Source organism: Salvia hispanica, chromosome 6 (assembly GCF_029641045.1).
Source record: "Salvia hispanica isolate PSC_SH4W2 chromosome 6, Shi_PSC_v1, whole genome shotgun sequence".
Taxonomy (NCBI): domain Eukaryota; kingdom Viridiplantae; phylum Streptophyta; class Magnoliopsida; order Lamiales; family Lamiaceae; genus Salvia; species Salvia hispanica.
Genome location: NC_142697.1, coordinates 42,208,297 through 42,222,411, shown reverse-complemented (window position 1 = coordinate 42,222,411; position 14,115 = coordinate 42,208,297). Strand labels below are relative to the sequence as shown.

The 14,115-nt window shown below is 34.6% G+C and overlaps 2 protein-coding genes and 7 non-coding genes across 9 annotated transcripts; 8 read left to right on the top strand and 1 right to left on the bottom strand.

The window, feature by feature from the left end:
• The first annotated feature begins 157 nt into the window (after window positions 1-157).
• On the top strand, window positions 158-2,099 carry LOC125204238 (Pathogenesis-related thaumatin superfamily protein). Its single transcript, XM_048102837.2, has 2 exons — window positions 158-227; window positions 1,225-2,099. The coding sequence occupies exons 1-2, from the start codon at window positions 176-178 to the stop codon at window positions 1,926-1,928; spliced, it is 756 nt and encodes a 251-aa protein (XP_047958794.1). The 5' UTR covers window positions 158-175; the 3' UTR covers window positions 1,929-2,099.
• Window positions 2,100-3,218: 1,119 nt separating this feature from the next.
• LOC125208747 (small nucleolar RNA Z199) lies at window positions 3,219-3,300 on the top strand. The gene has a single exon (XR_007174226.1). It is a non-coding gene; the product is annotated as a small nucleolar RNA Z199 (small nucleolar RNA).
• Window positions 3,301-3,338: 38 nt separating this feature from the next.
• LOC125208737 (small nucleolar RNA SNORD18) lies at window positions 3,339-3,416 on the top strand. The gene has a single exon (XR_007174216.1). It is a non-coding gene; the product is annotated as a small nucleolar RNA SNORD18 (small nucleolar RNA).
• Window positions 3,417-3,486: 70 nt separating this feature from the next.
• LOC125208750 (small nucleolar RNA U54) lies at window positions 3,487-3,572 on the top strand. Its single transcript, XR_007174228.1, has one exon. It is a non-coding gene; the product is annotated as a small nucleolar RNA U54 (small nucleolar RNA).
• Window positions 3,573-3,623: 51 nt separating this feature from the next.
• LOC125208756 (small nucleolar RNA R64/Z200 family) lies at window positions 3,624-3,717 on the top strand. The gene has a single exon (XR_007174233.1). It is a non-coding gene; the product is annotated as a small nucleolar RNA R64/Z200 family (small nucleolar RNA).
• Window positions 3,718-4,739: 1,022 nt separating this feature from the next.
• On the top strand, window positions 4,740-4,821 carry LOC125208746 (small nucleolar RNA Z199). The gene has a single exon (XR_007174225.1). It is a non-coding gene; the product is annotated as a small nucleolar RNA Z199 (small nucleolar RNA).
• A 285-nt stretch (window positions 4,822-5,106) lies between these two features.
• Window positions 5,107-5,202, top strand: LOC125208755 (small nucleolar RNA R64/Z200 family). The gene has a single exon (XR_007174232.1). It is a non-coding gene; the product is annotated as a small nucleolar RNA R64/Z200 family (small nucleolar RNA).
• A 140-nt stretch (window positions 5,203-5,342) lies between these two features.
• On the top strand, window positions 5,343-5,420 carry LOC125208736 (small nucleolar RNA SNORD18). The gene has a single exon (XR_007174215.1). It is a non-coding gene; the product is annotated as a small nucleolar RNA SNORD18 (small nucleolar RNA).
• A 2,807-nt stretch (window positions 5,421-8,227) lies between these two features.
• On the bottom strand, window positions 8,228-11,480 carry LOC125204233 (beta-glucuronosyltransferase GlcAT14B-like). Its single transcript, XM_048102830.2, has 4 exons — window positions 10,707-11,480; window positions 10,502-10,577; window positions 10,313-10,428; window positions 8,228-9,358 (listed from the first exon to the last, which is right to left on the bottom strand). Exons 1-4 carry the CDS (start codon window positions 11,302-11,304, stop codon window positions 8,844-8,846), a joined length of 1,305 nt encoding a protein of 434 aa, XP_047958787.1. The 5' UTR covers window positions 11,305-11,480; the 3' UTR covers window positions 8,228-8,843.
• Between the last annotated feature and the right edge of the window lie 2,635 nt (window positions 11,481-14,115).

Genomic DNA, 14,115 nt, shown 5'->3' with positions numbered 1-14,115 from the left:
TGGTATAAACCAGGCAAATCATTAACAAACAATTGTTGTTTCTTTGTCGTAAAACTTTTCAAACCTCAAAACTTGGCTTAGAATCAAATAATTAACTATTAAAATATGTTGCATAATGTATATATATATTTGAGTTCAGCTTTCAGCCAAATCTACCGCTACCTTTGCAAGCAAAATGAAATCCTCAGCCTTCTTTATTTCCCTTGTTTGGCTCCTCATTTCATCAGGTAATCATGTAATATAATCACTTGCTCCTTTATAGTATATTGTTATTTTGGTATTTGTGTGTAATTTATACCCTTTAATGCCCCATTTCCCAAATAAAAAAAGATTGGGCACTATTTACCTTTTTTTTATTTGGACGAATTGCTTTAAAAACTATGAATTTCAGTCAAATTCAGGTCAATCCCAAAATTTTAAAAATAATCAATTATATCATAAATTTTCCATTATATACAATTGCCACATTCATTAGATTTGGCAAAGAAATTATGTATGATTCAAAAGCAAAATACTTTATTCTAGTCTTATATTAAAATCAATAACTTTTTTTGGTGATAAAAAAAATATGAATTTCGATTTTCATATCATACACAATCTTCTTAAAATACAAATAAATGAGACAATTAAGAAGATGTCAACATATAACTAATTAAATACTCCTAGATTGTGAGATTGACCCAAAATTGATTAGATTTCATGTTTTTTCCGTCAAATTGCTTCTTTTTTTTGAAAAAAATGGATGAAGATTTAGAGATGTAACTCCACTCGCTCACATAAATTCGATGAATGCTATTATGTCAGAAATTTATACTTCCTTAGTTTCATAGTAATTGAATCATTTTGCTATTTTAGCTCGTTCCATAGTAATTTAGTCATTTGGCCATTTTGGTAAAAGTCAACATATTTTTCCATACCTACTTTACTTTCTCTTACTTTTTTCTCTCGACCTTTTTCATTTTCCACTTTATTCCCTCTTTACTTAACCCATCTAACACAATTTTTTAAATCTCCGTGCCGAAAAGAAATGCATGCCTCCATTACTATGGAACGGAGGGAGTAGTAAGTTGTTGAATAATCACAAATTTTGTTACCATTTACTTGACCACCTGATCAAAATTAAAACACTATAGTATGTAATATACCACATCTTATGAGACAATAACACCACATAATTACTTCTAGTAGTTACACACTTATATTAAAGAAAAATATTTGTTGCAGGGCATGTAAGTGCATGCACATTCTACATTAGCAACAATTGCCCATTCCCCATATGGCCCGCCACGGCCCCCAACACGGGCCACCCCATCATCGCGGGAGGCGGCTTCCACCTCCCGCCCGGCCGAACCCACAAATTCCCCGCCCCGGGAGACTGGTCGGGCCGGATCTGGGCCCGAACCGGATGCAATTTCAACGCCGCCAACAACCAACCCGCCTGCGAAACCGGCGACTGCGCCGGCAAACTCGAGTGCGGCGGCGCCATCGGTCTCCCGCCGGCCACTCTCGTCGAGTTCACTCTTCAGGCCGACAAGCGGAAGCCGAGCTTCTACGACGTCAGCGTGGTGGACGGCTACAACCTCCCCGTGGCCGTCTCGACGCGGCCCTCTGACGCGAAGTGCGGCATCGGAGGGTGCGTGAGGGATGTGAAGGCGGCGTGCCCGGAGGAACTGCAGGTGAGGAACCGGAGAGGGGAGGTGGTGGCGTGCAAGAGCGCGTGCTTGGCTTTCGACGTCGACGCGTTTTGTTGCCGGAACGAGTATGGGAGTCCGGCCAAGTGCAGGCCTAATGAGTACTCCAAGATGTTCAAGCGCGCCTGCCCGGCGTATGTTAGCTACGCTTTCGACACGCCGTCGCCGCTTGTCAACTGCCCTTCGGATGTTTATGTTGTCACTTTTTGTCCCGGTGGTGTCGCCGCCGCGGAATAGAGGTTATTGCATACATGGTTGTGGTCGAAGTTAGTACTAATAAACATGAAACAAATAGAGTAGTACTTGTTCTCTTGTAATACTACTAAGATTAAAAAGCTACTACAAATTGAGTTTATTATTATATTGTTGAAATGAATTTTAAAATATGGATCTCAGATCTAAGACTGATATTTTAGCTCCTCATTGGTTATTCGTTTGTGATGGTATACTGAATAAGATTCAAATATTGGGCTCGACAACATAGTAGGAGTATGATATTATGATTAGGGGTGGAAAAACTATGCGGCTTGGGTCGATATCGGGTTGCGAAGTCCAAAAGGTCTAACTTGAACCCAATATGTTAACTCTGAACCGAACACAACCTAACATGCTACCGGCAAACCAAACACATTCTACATTAGCAACAAATTCCCATTCCATTCCCATTCCCCATATGGCTCGCCATGGCCCCCAACACGGGTCATCCTGTCATTGCGGGAGATGGTTTCCACCTCCCGCCCGGCCGAACCACAAATTCGCTCTCAGCAACCTGTCTGGCCGGATCTGGATCCGAACCGATTGGTATGGAAACTAAAATGTGGACCATTAGATGATTTTTTCACTAAGTTGTCCTTTGTTATTGGGCTCAAGTGTTGGGGTGTATAATTTATTATTGGGACCATAACCTCCCATCTTGTAATAGAAAAGTCTTATAATCAAAGCCCACTATTCAAATGTTTCCAAATTAAAGAGAAGTCTTTTAATAAAAGCCCATTATTCAAATGTTTCCAAATTAAATTAAAGTTATTAGGCTCAACTGCCTATATCCACCCCTACTTGCAATACACAATGTTATTCTAGAAATTATTCAAATAAACATTATTCAAATTAAATTAAAGTCTTAGGAATTATTCAAATAAACACAAATGTCACATGATCGATTGATGCCTAGATGTTGAACCAAATAAAAACTCTAGAAGTACAAAAATTTCCAATATAATTCGTATTTCCCAATTAACATAGTACCACTACTTCTTCTAGGGGAAATGATCCATAACATATTGGGCCTAGCCCACTAAAACAAAACCCTTTTTAAATCCCACACCACAAATTTCACAACGCCCACCACTATTCTCGCTTGCGGCGCTCCGCCTCTCGATCTAGGGTTTTAAAATCCCTATATATTCAGCTGAGTTATCACTGCAAATCTCATCTTCTTCACATTAGGCTACAGCTCGATTTACATTTCTTTTTATTTTCTCGATTTCTCAGGTTACTTCAGGTTTTTTGATTTGAATTTTGCACTGGAAATCATGTGATGAGAAAATTAACTGCAACAATATGATCGGAATATTTTCCATGATTCCTAGTATTTAAGTCTCTGATGATTTCCCCCTATTTTTCTACTAATATGTTTTTATTTTCGAGGAGATATGATGATTACCTTATTTGGTCCGTGTTTCTGAACTAACCCTGACTGATAAACCTTTCCAAACCTCTGATCTCCTCATTTTCAATATTCTTATCGATTTATTTGTTTTTGAATTTTTGTTTTATATCAAATCCTTTTATTTGTGGCTCTGTGATTATCTGCCTAATTATTAGGCTATATACGCTATTCTGATAATTATCATGTGGAAGAACTTTTCTAGTATGAGAGCTGCTTGTTTATAGTAAAATAAAATTGGATCTTCGTTTTTATGAATCTCTTTTATTCTGCTGTGATGATTTATGAAATAAATTCACATGTCAGACTTCAGAGATTATTTATAATCAATGAGAAGACTATTTCATGATTCCTGAGCATTTCTTTGTGTTATTTAACAGTTTATAATGTTTTTTCTTATCTTTATCTTGACTAACTATATCTCTTTAATTGGGTTTCTGGTTCTGCTTGGTTTATCTTGATACTCCTATTTTGTTGTTAACTTGTAAATGTCATCAACTTCGATTTGAGTTTTAAATATCCCACATGCTCTAAAATTTAAAACAGCAATATTGAAGTTTGTTTTTGAATTAATATATCTCTTATTTATGTCGTTTTTTACCTATAAAATTGTGTATAAAATTCAATTTAGCATCGGCTACCGCCTCTCGTACTTCCACAGCTTATTTAACCTGATCATAAAAAAATGTTAAAGCTAAACTTTGTAAGCATAAAAATATTAATTCCTCATCCACAGGCACATATGTAAATTCATATGATAACAGACTAAGGTGGTGTTGGGAGTCTATGACTAATTAGACTATCCATCTAAGATTAAGTTGAGGAGATTAATTTTATGAACTAAATATGTTACAAGTTTAATTATGAGATAAAGTTTTGCTAATCGAACATTCTCTAATAGTACATGATAATCTACCAGTGCATCTAGTTTAATGAATACCCCGCCAATGAATATCAAGCCTATTTGGATGTCAATGCATTGATATCGGCCGTTTTATGTTGTACATTCGAGAAGTGGATTTTTTTAGAGAATATGGTGTGGCTATAGCCTACTGCCTATATGTATCTATTTATCGCTGTGGATATTTTGTAAATTTGTCAAATTTTGTTTTGCAAACCTTGTTTGGTTCATAATCGTTTTATTAAACTATTGAATTGTAATTATGTCATTTATCTCAAGAGAGTGCGATTACGTCTTTTATTTTATTTCTCATCCTAAGTAAATCTGACTCTTTCTTAAAAAATACATCTTGTAAAGAAGATTTAAATTTAATTAATCAAGATTTTATTACAATTCTAGAATCACATCTTGGCTTTGCCGCCAAATAATATGGATTCTTGTTAGTGAATCAATCAATTTAATCGCTTTGCATTTTACACTGAGATCATGTGATGAGAAAATTAACTGCAACAATATGATCGGAATATTTCCTATGATTCCTAGTATTTAAGTCTCTGATGATTTCTCTTTACCTCATTCATTTTGTTTTCCCCCATTTTTCTAATATTATTTTATTTGTTTTTAAAATTCGTGTGGAGGAGATGTGATGATTAAATTAAATTTGGTCCGTGTTTCTGAACTAACCCTGACTGATAAACCTCTCCAAACCTCTGATCTCCTCATTTCCTATTTTTATTATTCATAATTCATTTTTATATTTCTGTTTTTACAAAACCTGAAATTTGCTCTGTGATTTTCTGCTTAATTTTAAGGCAATATACGCTAATTTGATGGGAAAAAAATCATTCAAGTTGCGGTGATGATTTATGAAATAAATTCACATGTCAGACTTCAGAGATTACTTATAATCTATGAGAAGACTATTTCATTATTCCTGAGCACTACATGGTTATATTTATTTGATAATAGATTGCAAAGTTAATAGAAAAGTTATGGTCTTATTAATTTTTTGCAATGATACAATAATTTTTTTAGTTTTGTCATGTTTTCTTACATACCAGTGTATTTTAAAATTCGTGTGGAGGAGATGTGATGATTTAATTATTTGGTCCGTGTTTCTGAACTAACCCTGACTGATAAACATTTCCAAACTTCTGATCTCCTCATTTCCTTTATTCAATAATTTAGTTTTTATGTTTATAATTTCGCAAAATCGTACTGTAGTAAATTTTTTTCTATCGCCTCTGATTATCCGCCTGTATTTCATTTTCGATAATTATCTCGTAAAACTTTCAATTTTTAATCATGCATTTCATGATTCTGAGCTGAGTTTAATTGTGTTTATCTGAATATAAATGAACAGATAATCGACAGTCTCAAATTTTTTACCAAACAAAAATAAAAATCTGCTGGTACGTAACAAGAAATTTAGTTTTCTGAAATAGAACAAATATTTCCAATGTGATAATGGAACTGTTAGCGTCTGATGCTGATGAGTTTATGAAACTAATAAAATTTCCAAATGTGATAAGTTTTTTTTTTAAAATGGCATAATAAAATCAAATTTAATATACCATTGATGCCAACAATCGATTTTTAAGATAAAAATCTATTTTTTTTATATGTTTTATAGACTGTTTTCACTCTAAATTTTAGCCATTTTCAACTTTACAGTAATTATAATTTTAATTTTGTGTCCCTATAAAATGAATTTATTGTAATGTTTTATAATATTTTAAACAATATGACACTTGGAAATCTCCATTTGATGAATTGGTACGAGGATTAGTCCAAATTTACTATGGATAGCTGTTTAAAAGTATTTGTGCTGTTGTATTAGATAATTTTGCCCCCATATTTGAATTTGGTTATAAGTTTAATTGTCCAAACTAAAAAGATTATGTGTTTCCTAGAAATCAGCACGAAACTAACTAAGTAAATATATCCGAAGAAAGTCTTGCAACCTGTCAAATAAACACAAACATAGTGTGAACTAATTAAGAATGAAATTAAAAAACTTGAAACTAATAATCAACGCATTTTCTTACATCTACACAAAGCTGGTCATTAATAATACATATTTTAATATGGTAAAAAATAAAGCTATGTATAATATATATTTAAGTCTTGAAAATTTGAAATTGTCAAGGTCGTTCAATAGACAATAGTTGAAAATTATAGTGTTATTATTATTAAGTGAGTCGGGACTCCTTCAAAGAAAATAAACCGTGGGAACTGGGAAGAGAAGAAATCAACGTGAGTGTGAACCATTGGATTATATAGTTGACTCATAGACTTTAATTCCAGCTCTCCATCTCTCTTTAATATTGCTCATATCTCAACCCTCTATAAATACAATTCACGTAAATAGAAACATACAATTCATTTTAAAAGATACATGTGTTAGTGTTGTGTTGAGAAAGGGAAGAAAAGAGAGCGAATTAGATCGAGCGGCAATAGTCACTTCGCAGGAGAGATGACACTTGTTCCAATCTGACATTGGTTTGAGCAAGTGTCTCACTTCTGCGACGTGACTTTTGTTTGCTCTCTATTACTGTGCAAAATTAAGTGTCGACTCTTTATCTTTTCGAAGGTATTACTATATAGTATAAGTAATATTCATACATTGTTTTATGCATGTCATAATTGCTTGTGATAATGCACACAACAATTTATTTTGTTATTCATAGAAAAAAAGGCGAGTTGGCCAAGGCTACTAATGTTAGCTATAAACCATAGTAACGTACGGATTTATGAAGTTATTACATCACTGTGGTTCCAATTGAATGTGTAAAATTAATTAATAATACAACTGAAATTGACATCATTAATATATACATGAAGCAATGAAGGAGATGTTAACAAGAATTAGACGGTATAACTAATACAGCCAGCTGTATATTCAAGTAATTAATAAGTCAAGTGGCTTACTAAGTAGAAATCAAATAACACCTTCCCCTAATGCTGCCTTGCTTAGACTTAAGTAGATTCCTTTAAATGTCACTCTTAGCCGCCTTCATCACTTACAAATGTGAGATTCATTCATCATCATGCCCTGCCCCATCCCCGCACAAGGCTCGGTCAAGTGGTTGGACGGATTGTCCCACTCGGCCGAGTGACATGTCTTCGTAGTCGCCTAGTTGGGACACATTTTGGTGGAAGGAAGTGAAAGGGAGTTTTGTCGCAGGAGAGATGAGGCTCACTATATTAATTTGATACGAAGCCCTCCTCTCTCCTCGACAAAACTCCCTTCATTTTCTTGATCTCTCTTTCTCTCATCTAAAGATCACTCACTTGAACGTGCCTGTTTTCTCTCAAGTTAGGTATGCATGTCTCTCTCTCCCACTCTCCAATAATTTATAATGTGAATGTATCTTTGCTTGCAATCTTGTAGAGTTATTTTTTTTGGTGTGGGGGTGATTTTAGTGATGATTCGATCCAGATGGTTGACTGTGACAAACAATTTTAATACCAAGTATAGCATATAATGTTTCAAAAATAGATTGAGTAGATCAGACATATTTTGGTTTGTTGCCTACACAATCTGTTATTTTTGTTCCATTTCTTGTGCATTTTGAGTAGCCTTTTTTTACCACTTATGTTAATTGAATTTAAAACCGAGATATGTAATAAAATTTGTATCACAATTTTTATATTAGGACTATCAACCTTATTGTACACATCATGTCTAAAAATTGAGAAAAAAATAGTGGACCTTGTTATCAAAAATGAAAAAAAGAGTAATTTTTATGGACATACTAAAATGGATAAACAAGGCTATTGGTAGTGAATGGAATGAGTATACTTTATTTTTCCGCGGGTATCCCTGCTCGTAAGTTGAATGTTAATACGAGCAGACTACACAATCTGCTCGGACTGACATTAACTAGGAAGCGACACAAGCATCATCAATCAAGCCGAATTCAATTCGACGAAAGCATCAATTACTACTACATGAACACATGTGCAGATCGGAAAATTCAAATGTAAGTGTACAACTCTGAGTTCATGTCCAGAAAAACAGTCGAATCATATTTTCATAAATCACACTACATTAAGAAAAATGCAGCCAACATATACTCAAACTAAATCAAACTACAAACTGAAAGAAACAATGGCTGCAAGAAGTAAATGATTTTGATCATTGAGAATGTTATCAAACGGTATACACATACAGACAACATACGAATAAACAAAGATGCGTACCTCTCGTTTACTCTTATATATATAGCGTACTAGTGTTTAAATGAAAGCAAAATGGTACCAGGATAATGCAATGCACGACAAGAGAAGTTCCGTACGCATCCCCTTCTTGCCACGACATCCCGTTGCTGATACAGAGACTGCAAGGACCTCAAAACTACAAGTTATCATCAAGATCAAGAATCGAGGGTCATGACAACGTGTACTATCATAAAAAGAACGGTCCCATTCTCTATTTCTTCGTGATGAATACTAATTAGAACTTAAATTTGAGCTCTGAGTAGTTTTTTCCTCCTAACTGAAATATAATATGTATCCCATCTTGCCATCTACTTTTCATGACACCATAAACAAAATGGCCATCGAGAAGATTTGCTTTTTGCTATTTGCACTGCCTTGGTCGGAAATTATTATCCGACAAGAGGAAACTAGTAAGCTTTTCCAATCTCTGTGCACCGGATGTTGGTCTCAGAACTGTGACATTACCCACAACAGAACAAGGGTCCGTCCCGTTTTCGCCACTACCTGCACACCAGCCACCAGGGACAAGCATGTCTTTGCCCCGGAGCAAAAGTTCAGAGTCAATCCTGTCCAGCACCGGGTCGTCATGATGGAACTTCCTAGCAAATGGAGCGTTACTATCGATCATTCTTTGCATGTCATCGACAGTTAGGTAGTGCGGGTGCTGCTTTGGAGGGTTGTCCCAAGATATGAAGTGAAGGTCGCTGTTCACGGTGGTATTTTTGAATTGGGGAGCATTACAAACGACTGTGTGGAAGTAGCCTTCTGGTGAAGATATGAAGTTTGCGTAGTACATGAGGACTGTTCGGGGCAAGTTATCCCATCCCCATATGCAGTAGTCGATGAAAGGTCGAGAGAGTGCCATCCAAGCAGAGCCTGTAAGAAAATAACTTCAGTCCTATACAGGAATCATTTGGAAATGAAAACATTTAAATTACAGGAAAAATCAAGATCCAGCACATGTGCCATGCTCAAATTCAATCTTATAATAACCCAATGTGTTCACTGAAATCATATTTAGAGATGAATGTACGCTGCTGATGACTAATATCTGTCAAAAATTATATGAATACTTCATTCCAATTAGTTTGCTCCATTCTTATAACCGCGGGTTTAAGAAGGCCCAGCATGGGAATTTAAGTTTAGGGGAATTTGGAGAAAACCTGTAAATCAACCTCACATTACTTCACCTCTCCAGGTACACCCCTCGTCTTTAAATTTTATCAAAGCCATTCATCATAAAACTCTAAGAAGTAGCTTAAAACTTGTGCCCAACATAATGGATGAAAATAGCAAGGAAAGTATGAATAAAAACAGATATAAATTAATTGTACCTTTCTGAACTCATGCTAGATATTACTTACAGAGGTCGATCTATTCAAATTTAATTGGTAATGCAATTTGAGTAAGAGATCACTTAAGATAGTAACATTCAAAACTCAGTTACAATTTCCATATCCATATAATATTTCCTTAATGTAATGGGCATGGAAGTAAAACATAACCCGCATCAAACTGGGAATTCAAGAAAACTGCATTTTTGGAAAGAATTCTAATTCAGGCTCTTTACTTAAAGAAGACCAGTACATAGCAAAACCAGGAAATGAATATCAACAGTGATCTCAAAAATCATAAATACTCAGAATCCCAACACAGAAAGATGCCTAATCTCTATATTTGGGTTTTCATGAAAAAGCAAATACACATGGCAAGACAAAAAGGTGAAGCATCTTCACCAGATCCCAAAACAAGCAACACTTGCTCACACAAAGAACAATTCAAGGACAAAATCACATAATTAAAAATTAGGATTGAATGATTGCAACACACCTGTAAAGAGCTTGAAAGCAGTTGGCACACTTCTCCTCTGTGTGATCCAAAACACATCAGTCTTCTTTGTCATATACAGCCCAGGATCAATGATCACAGGCTTCGCCCTCTGAAACCTAAATCCAACCAGAATTGTCAATAACCAACACGAAAACGAAACAATTAGATCATGTTAGCAAGGCCACTCACTCTTTCCAGCCAATGTTACTTGTGTGATCAATGAAATTGAGATCCCTTGGCAAGAACGAAAACGTATGCAGCAGATCTAATCAACAACAACAACACCAGAACAATTAAACTCCAAACTCGCCTAATACATCCAAATTAAGCTCAGTAACTACGAAGATTCCAAATTTATCAAACAACAAAAACCTAATTAAAGACAAATCGTTACCATCCTGAGTAACCAGTGGATAATCAGAAGCACTGAGATTGATAAACCAGTCCCACTCCCCACCCTTCCTGAGCAAAATCGCAGCGGCGTGAAGCGTATTCGCCACCATCGTCGGGCCGCGGTAAGTGACCAAATTAGCCTTGGTAATCATCCGCACATTCCCAAATCTGCTGAAAATCGGATGCGCAGTGACGTAATTGAGCAGATCAAGCCTCTCATCCGCGGAGCTCTCGCCGTCGAGGTGCACCACGTACTGATTCGTCGGGTGGTAGAGCGCCTCGAGCGTGCGGCGCAGCATCGCGCCGTCGCCGGCGGAGCCGGAGATCAAGTAGGCGAAGCGCGGCGGCGGCGGCGGGAGGTCGGGGACGGGGAGGGGGTGGAGGCGCGACTCGACGAAGATGGAGGCGGCGGAGGAGGAGGAGGCGGAGGAGTAGTAGCGGCGAAGGGGGAAGAAGGGGAGGCCGTCGGGGGAGGCGAGGGTGGTGAGGAAGAGGAGGAAGAGGGAGAGGACGGAGCCGATGGCGAGGGGGAAGATCCATTTGCGCTCCATTTTGTGGGGGTGTTTGAGCTGGAGGTAGTATTTCTTGAGCTTCTTCATCTTCTACTTCTTCTTCTTCCCATGAATTTGGGGGATGGGAAGTGTGGAGGCAGATATTGCGGGGGTGGGGTTAGTGTTGGGGGAGATTGAGATTGAGATTGAGATTGAGATTGAGATTGGGATTTTGAGTTGGGTGGAAGGTGGGAGGTTTGCTGTTGTGATGCTGCTTCATTTTGGTTCAACCTCCTTCACCTTTTCTTTTATTTATTTAAATTTTAATTAAAATGGACTCATTTTTTCCACAAAGATGTTTTGGAATCAAGATTAGAAGTCGTTACCATATGTTAATGGTATTTATTACTACACCGTCCGTTGTAATTGTCTAATATATTCTTATCCATTTGAATTAACTATCTTATTACTTTTTACAAATTTTAGTAAATAGATTCATTAACTCTTCACTCATATTCTATAACAAGAATATTATTCTATTCATTTTTTTAGTTAAATGACTCGAAACAAGACAGTTAATCAGGTATGAAGGAAGTAATTCTTTATACTTAAAGATAGATTAAGTTTTATAGCTATTTACTTATGCAACTAAATACAAACATTACTAACGTATCGATTTAGGGTGAGCATTGAGATTTTGGATCGGATTTTTGTCCAATCAGATTCGAAAATCTGAAATTGCATAAAAATTTATTGAAAAAATTCAAAGTCGAATGAATATAAAAATATAAAAATTTAAAAATCTAATCACCAAATGCCATTAAAATAGTTCGGCACAAAAGTTTTGTATTTGTTGAGTTTGTAATTATAATAGTACTATATTTTTTGATCATTTGACTATTAATCGAATTTTAAATTTCGATTTGATTGTAGATATTTTGCTCACACTACTATTAATTGAAAGTTGATTGTACATTAAAAAGGGTATGGATAAAATATTTGATCATATATGACAACGAATCTAAAATAAGCTGATTGAACATTAAGAAGGGTAAAAGTAAAATATTTGATCACTATAAGAAAACGAATCTAAAATTTGTTTACATTTATTCGACAATAGTGATTTTTCAGAGCTGCGATCTCTATATGTGAGTTGTGACTGTCAGAAATTAATAATTTAGGCTAAGTTTTGTAGTCTTTTGAAATGTATAAATAGTTAAATTTTAATGCTTATCTTATTGTTTGGTTGGTACGTACCAACTACAAACTCTCTATTTAATGCCTACCTGTTTTTTTGGGTTCATCTTGTAAAGAAAAATGTGGTTCACTACATATATGTGACACAAGATTCAGTTAGTAATTTTTGGTATTTTAAAGAGAATGAATTACATTCTAGAAGGTAATATCCCTTAGCTTGCAATAGAAATATGTGAATGAGCTAAATTAGGAAAAGTATTATTTAAAAAAAAAATTAAAAATTCATCATCTCAGAAAATAGTACTTACTGGAGTACATGTTCTGTTATTTTGGAGTGTCCTATTAATTTTTGAATATCTTTCTCTTATACACTTATCTTGATTTTGAACACCTGATCATAAAAAAACAAAAACATTAATTCACCAATATTCGGATCAATCTTATGGGTCTTTTACTATTAACAGATTCATTCTATCGAAATGGGAGTTTATTAAATTTAACTTAATTAGGGTCACTCGAATTGAACTTTTTTCAGTTTATAAATTTTTAGTTTTGTCTCTCTCAAATTAAATTGAGATTCCGAAATAGGTGTATTCAACTTTAGAGCATAAATATTGTCGTATTAATACTAGCAAATAATAATATAGCATTATCTAATTATAGGTTTTAAATAATTGAATCACAGTCGCATGTTCATTATTATTAACATATATCCACACTTACATCCATGGCTAGTTTCTACATCCTTTTTAGCAAATTGTTTTCAAGAGGAAAAATTTATAAGACCAATTAATTTAAGTAATACAATGACAGATTGAGGTTCTTGGAAACTTCATTTAAAGTATACGTAATTGGAAGAAAAATTACTCAAACCCTCAAACAATATAGTCTATAGTCTAAAGATCATAAAATTGGTCTTTCAATAGTACTATAATAGTACTATATGATAGTTACAAAAAATACTCTTTCAATGTATAGTATGATAGTTTCGAATTTCATAAGTTCTATGTAATTGATGCATTACAAATAAAAATAATAGTACTATATATAATTTTTATTTAAAATGGTTAATTGTCATTATTATGCTAATTCTCGACGTATTATAGACTACAACTGCCGTCAATTTATGGGAAATTCGTGATACATTTCTTTTCCCATTTTTCCAGAGCTTCTTAAATGTTAAATACTTAAATAGAGATGAACTATTCTTTAGAAACAAACGAGAATTATCATGGCCGGTCTAACGTGTTGTGACCGGTAATTAATAAGACATTGACTTAGAATTTAGTTGGTGGAATTTAAATTAACGTTGCGAAATAATAGAACCTTGCGTTATGGCATAAATGATGCAAATACCGTGAGATGCAACTATCAAAATTGCCTAATTTTTTGGACTTAGTACAAGAATTGACCATGACAAAATTCGAATTTAGGTAAGAAACATTTTGGGTTATAAGACATGGAGTATTTGTGCACCTAGCCCATTTGGATTGTTATTTACAATGTTAATTTTACTGGAGTATATAAAAATTAAAACTTTATTTATTCTTTTATTTGAATTATATAAAAAATAAAGATCAATAATAAACTTTATGTATATTACTGTATAAAGTTATTGACAACAATAACAAATTTTTAAGTAAAAATAAAAACAAAAATGGAAATAAAAACAATAAAATAATGTTAACTCTAATAGATTACACGATAACCATGTTCACAAAT

Coding starts and splice junctions, on each gene's coding strand:
- LOC125204238 (XM_048102837.2), top strand. CDS start 176: ATGAAATCCTCAGCCTTCTTTATTTCCCTTGTTTGGCTCCTCATTTCA. Junction 228..1,224: donor TTGGCTCCTCATTTCATCAG/GTAATCATGTAA, acceptor TATTTGTTGCAG/GGCATGTAAGTGCATGCACA.
- LOC125204233 (XM_048102830.2), bottom strand. CDS start 11,304: ATGAAGAAGCTCAAGAAATACTACCTCCAGCTCAAACACCCCCACAAA. Junction 10,578..10,706: donor TCCACTGGTTACTCAGGATG/GTAACGATTTGT, acceptor GTTGTTGATTAG/ATCTGCTGCATACGTTTTCG. Junction 9,359..10,312: donor TGCTTTCAAGCTCTTTACAG/GTGTGTTGCAAT, acceptor ATTTTCTTACAG/GCTCTGCTTGGATGGCACTC.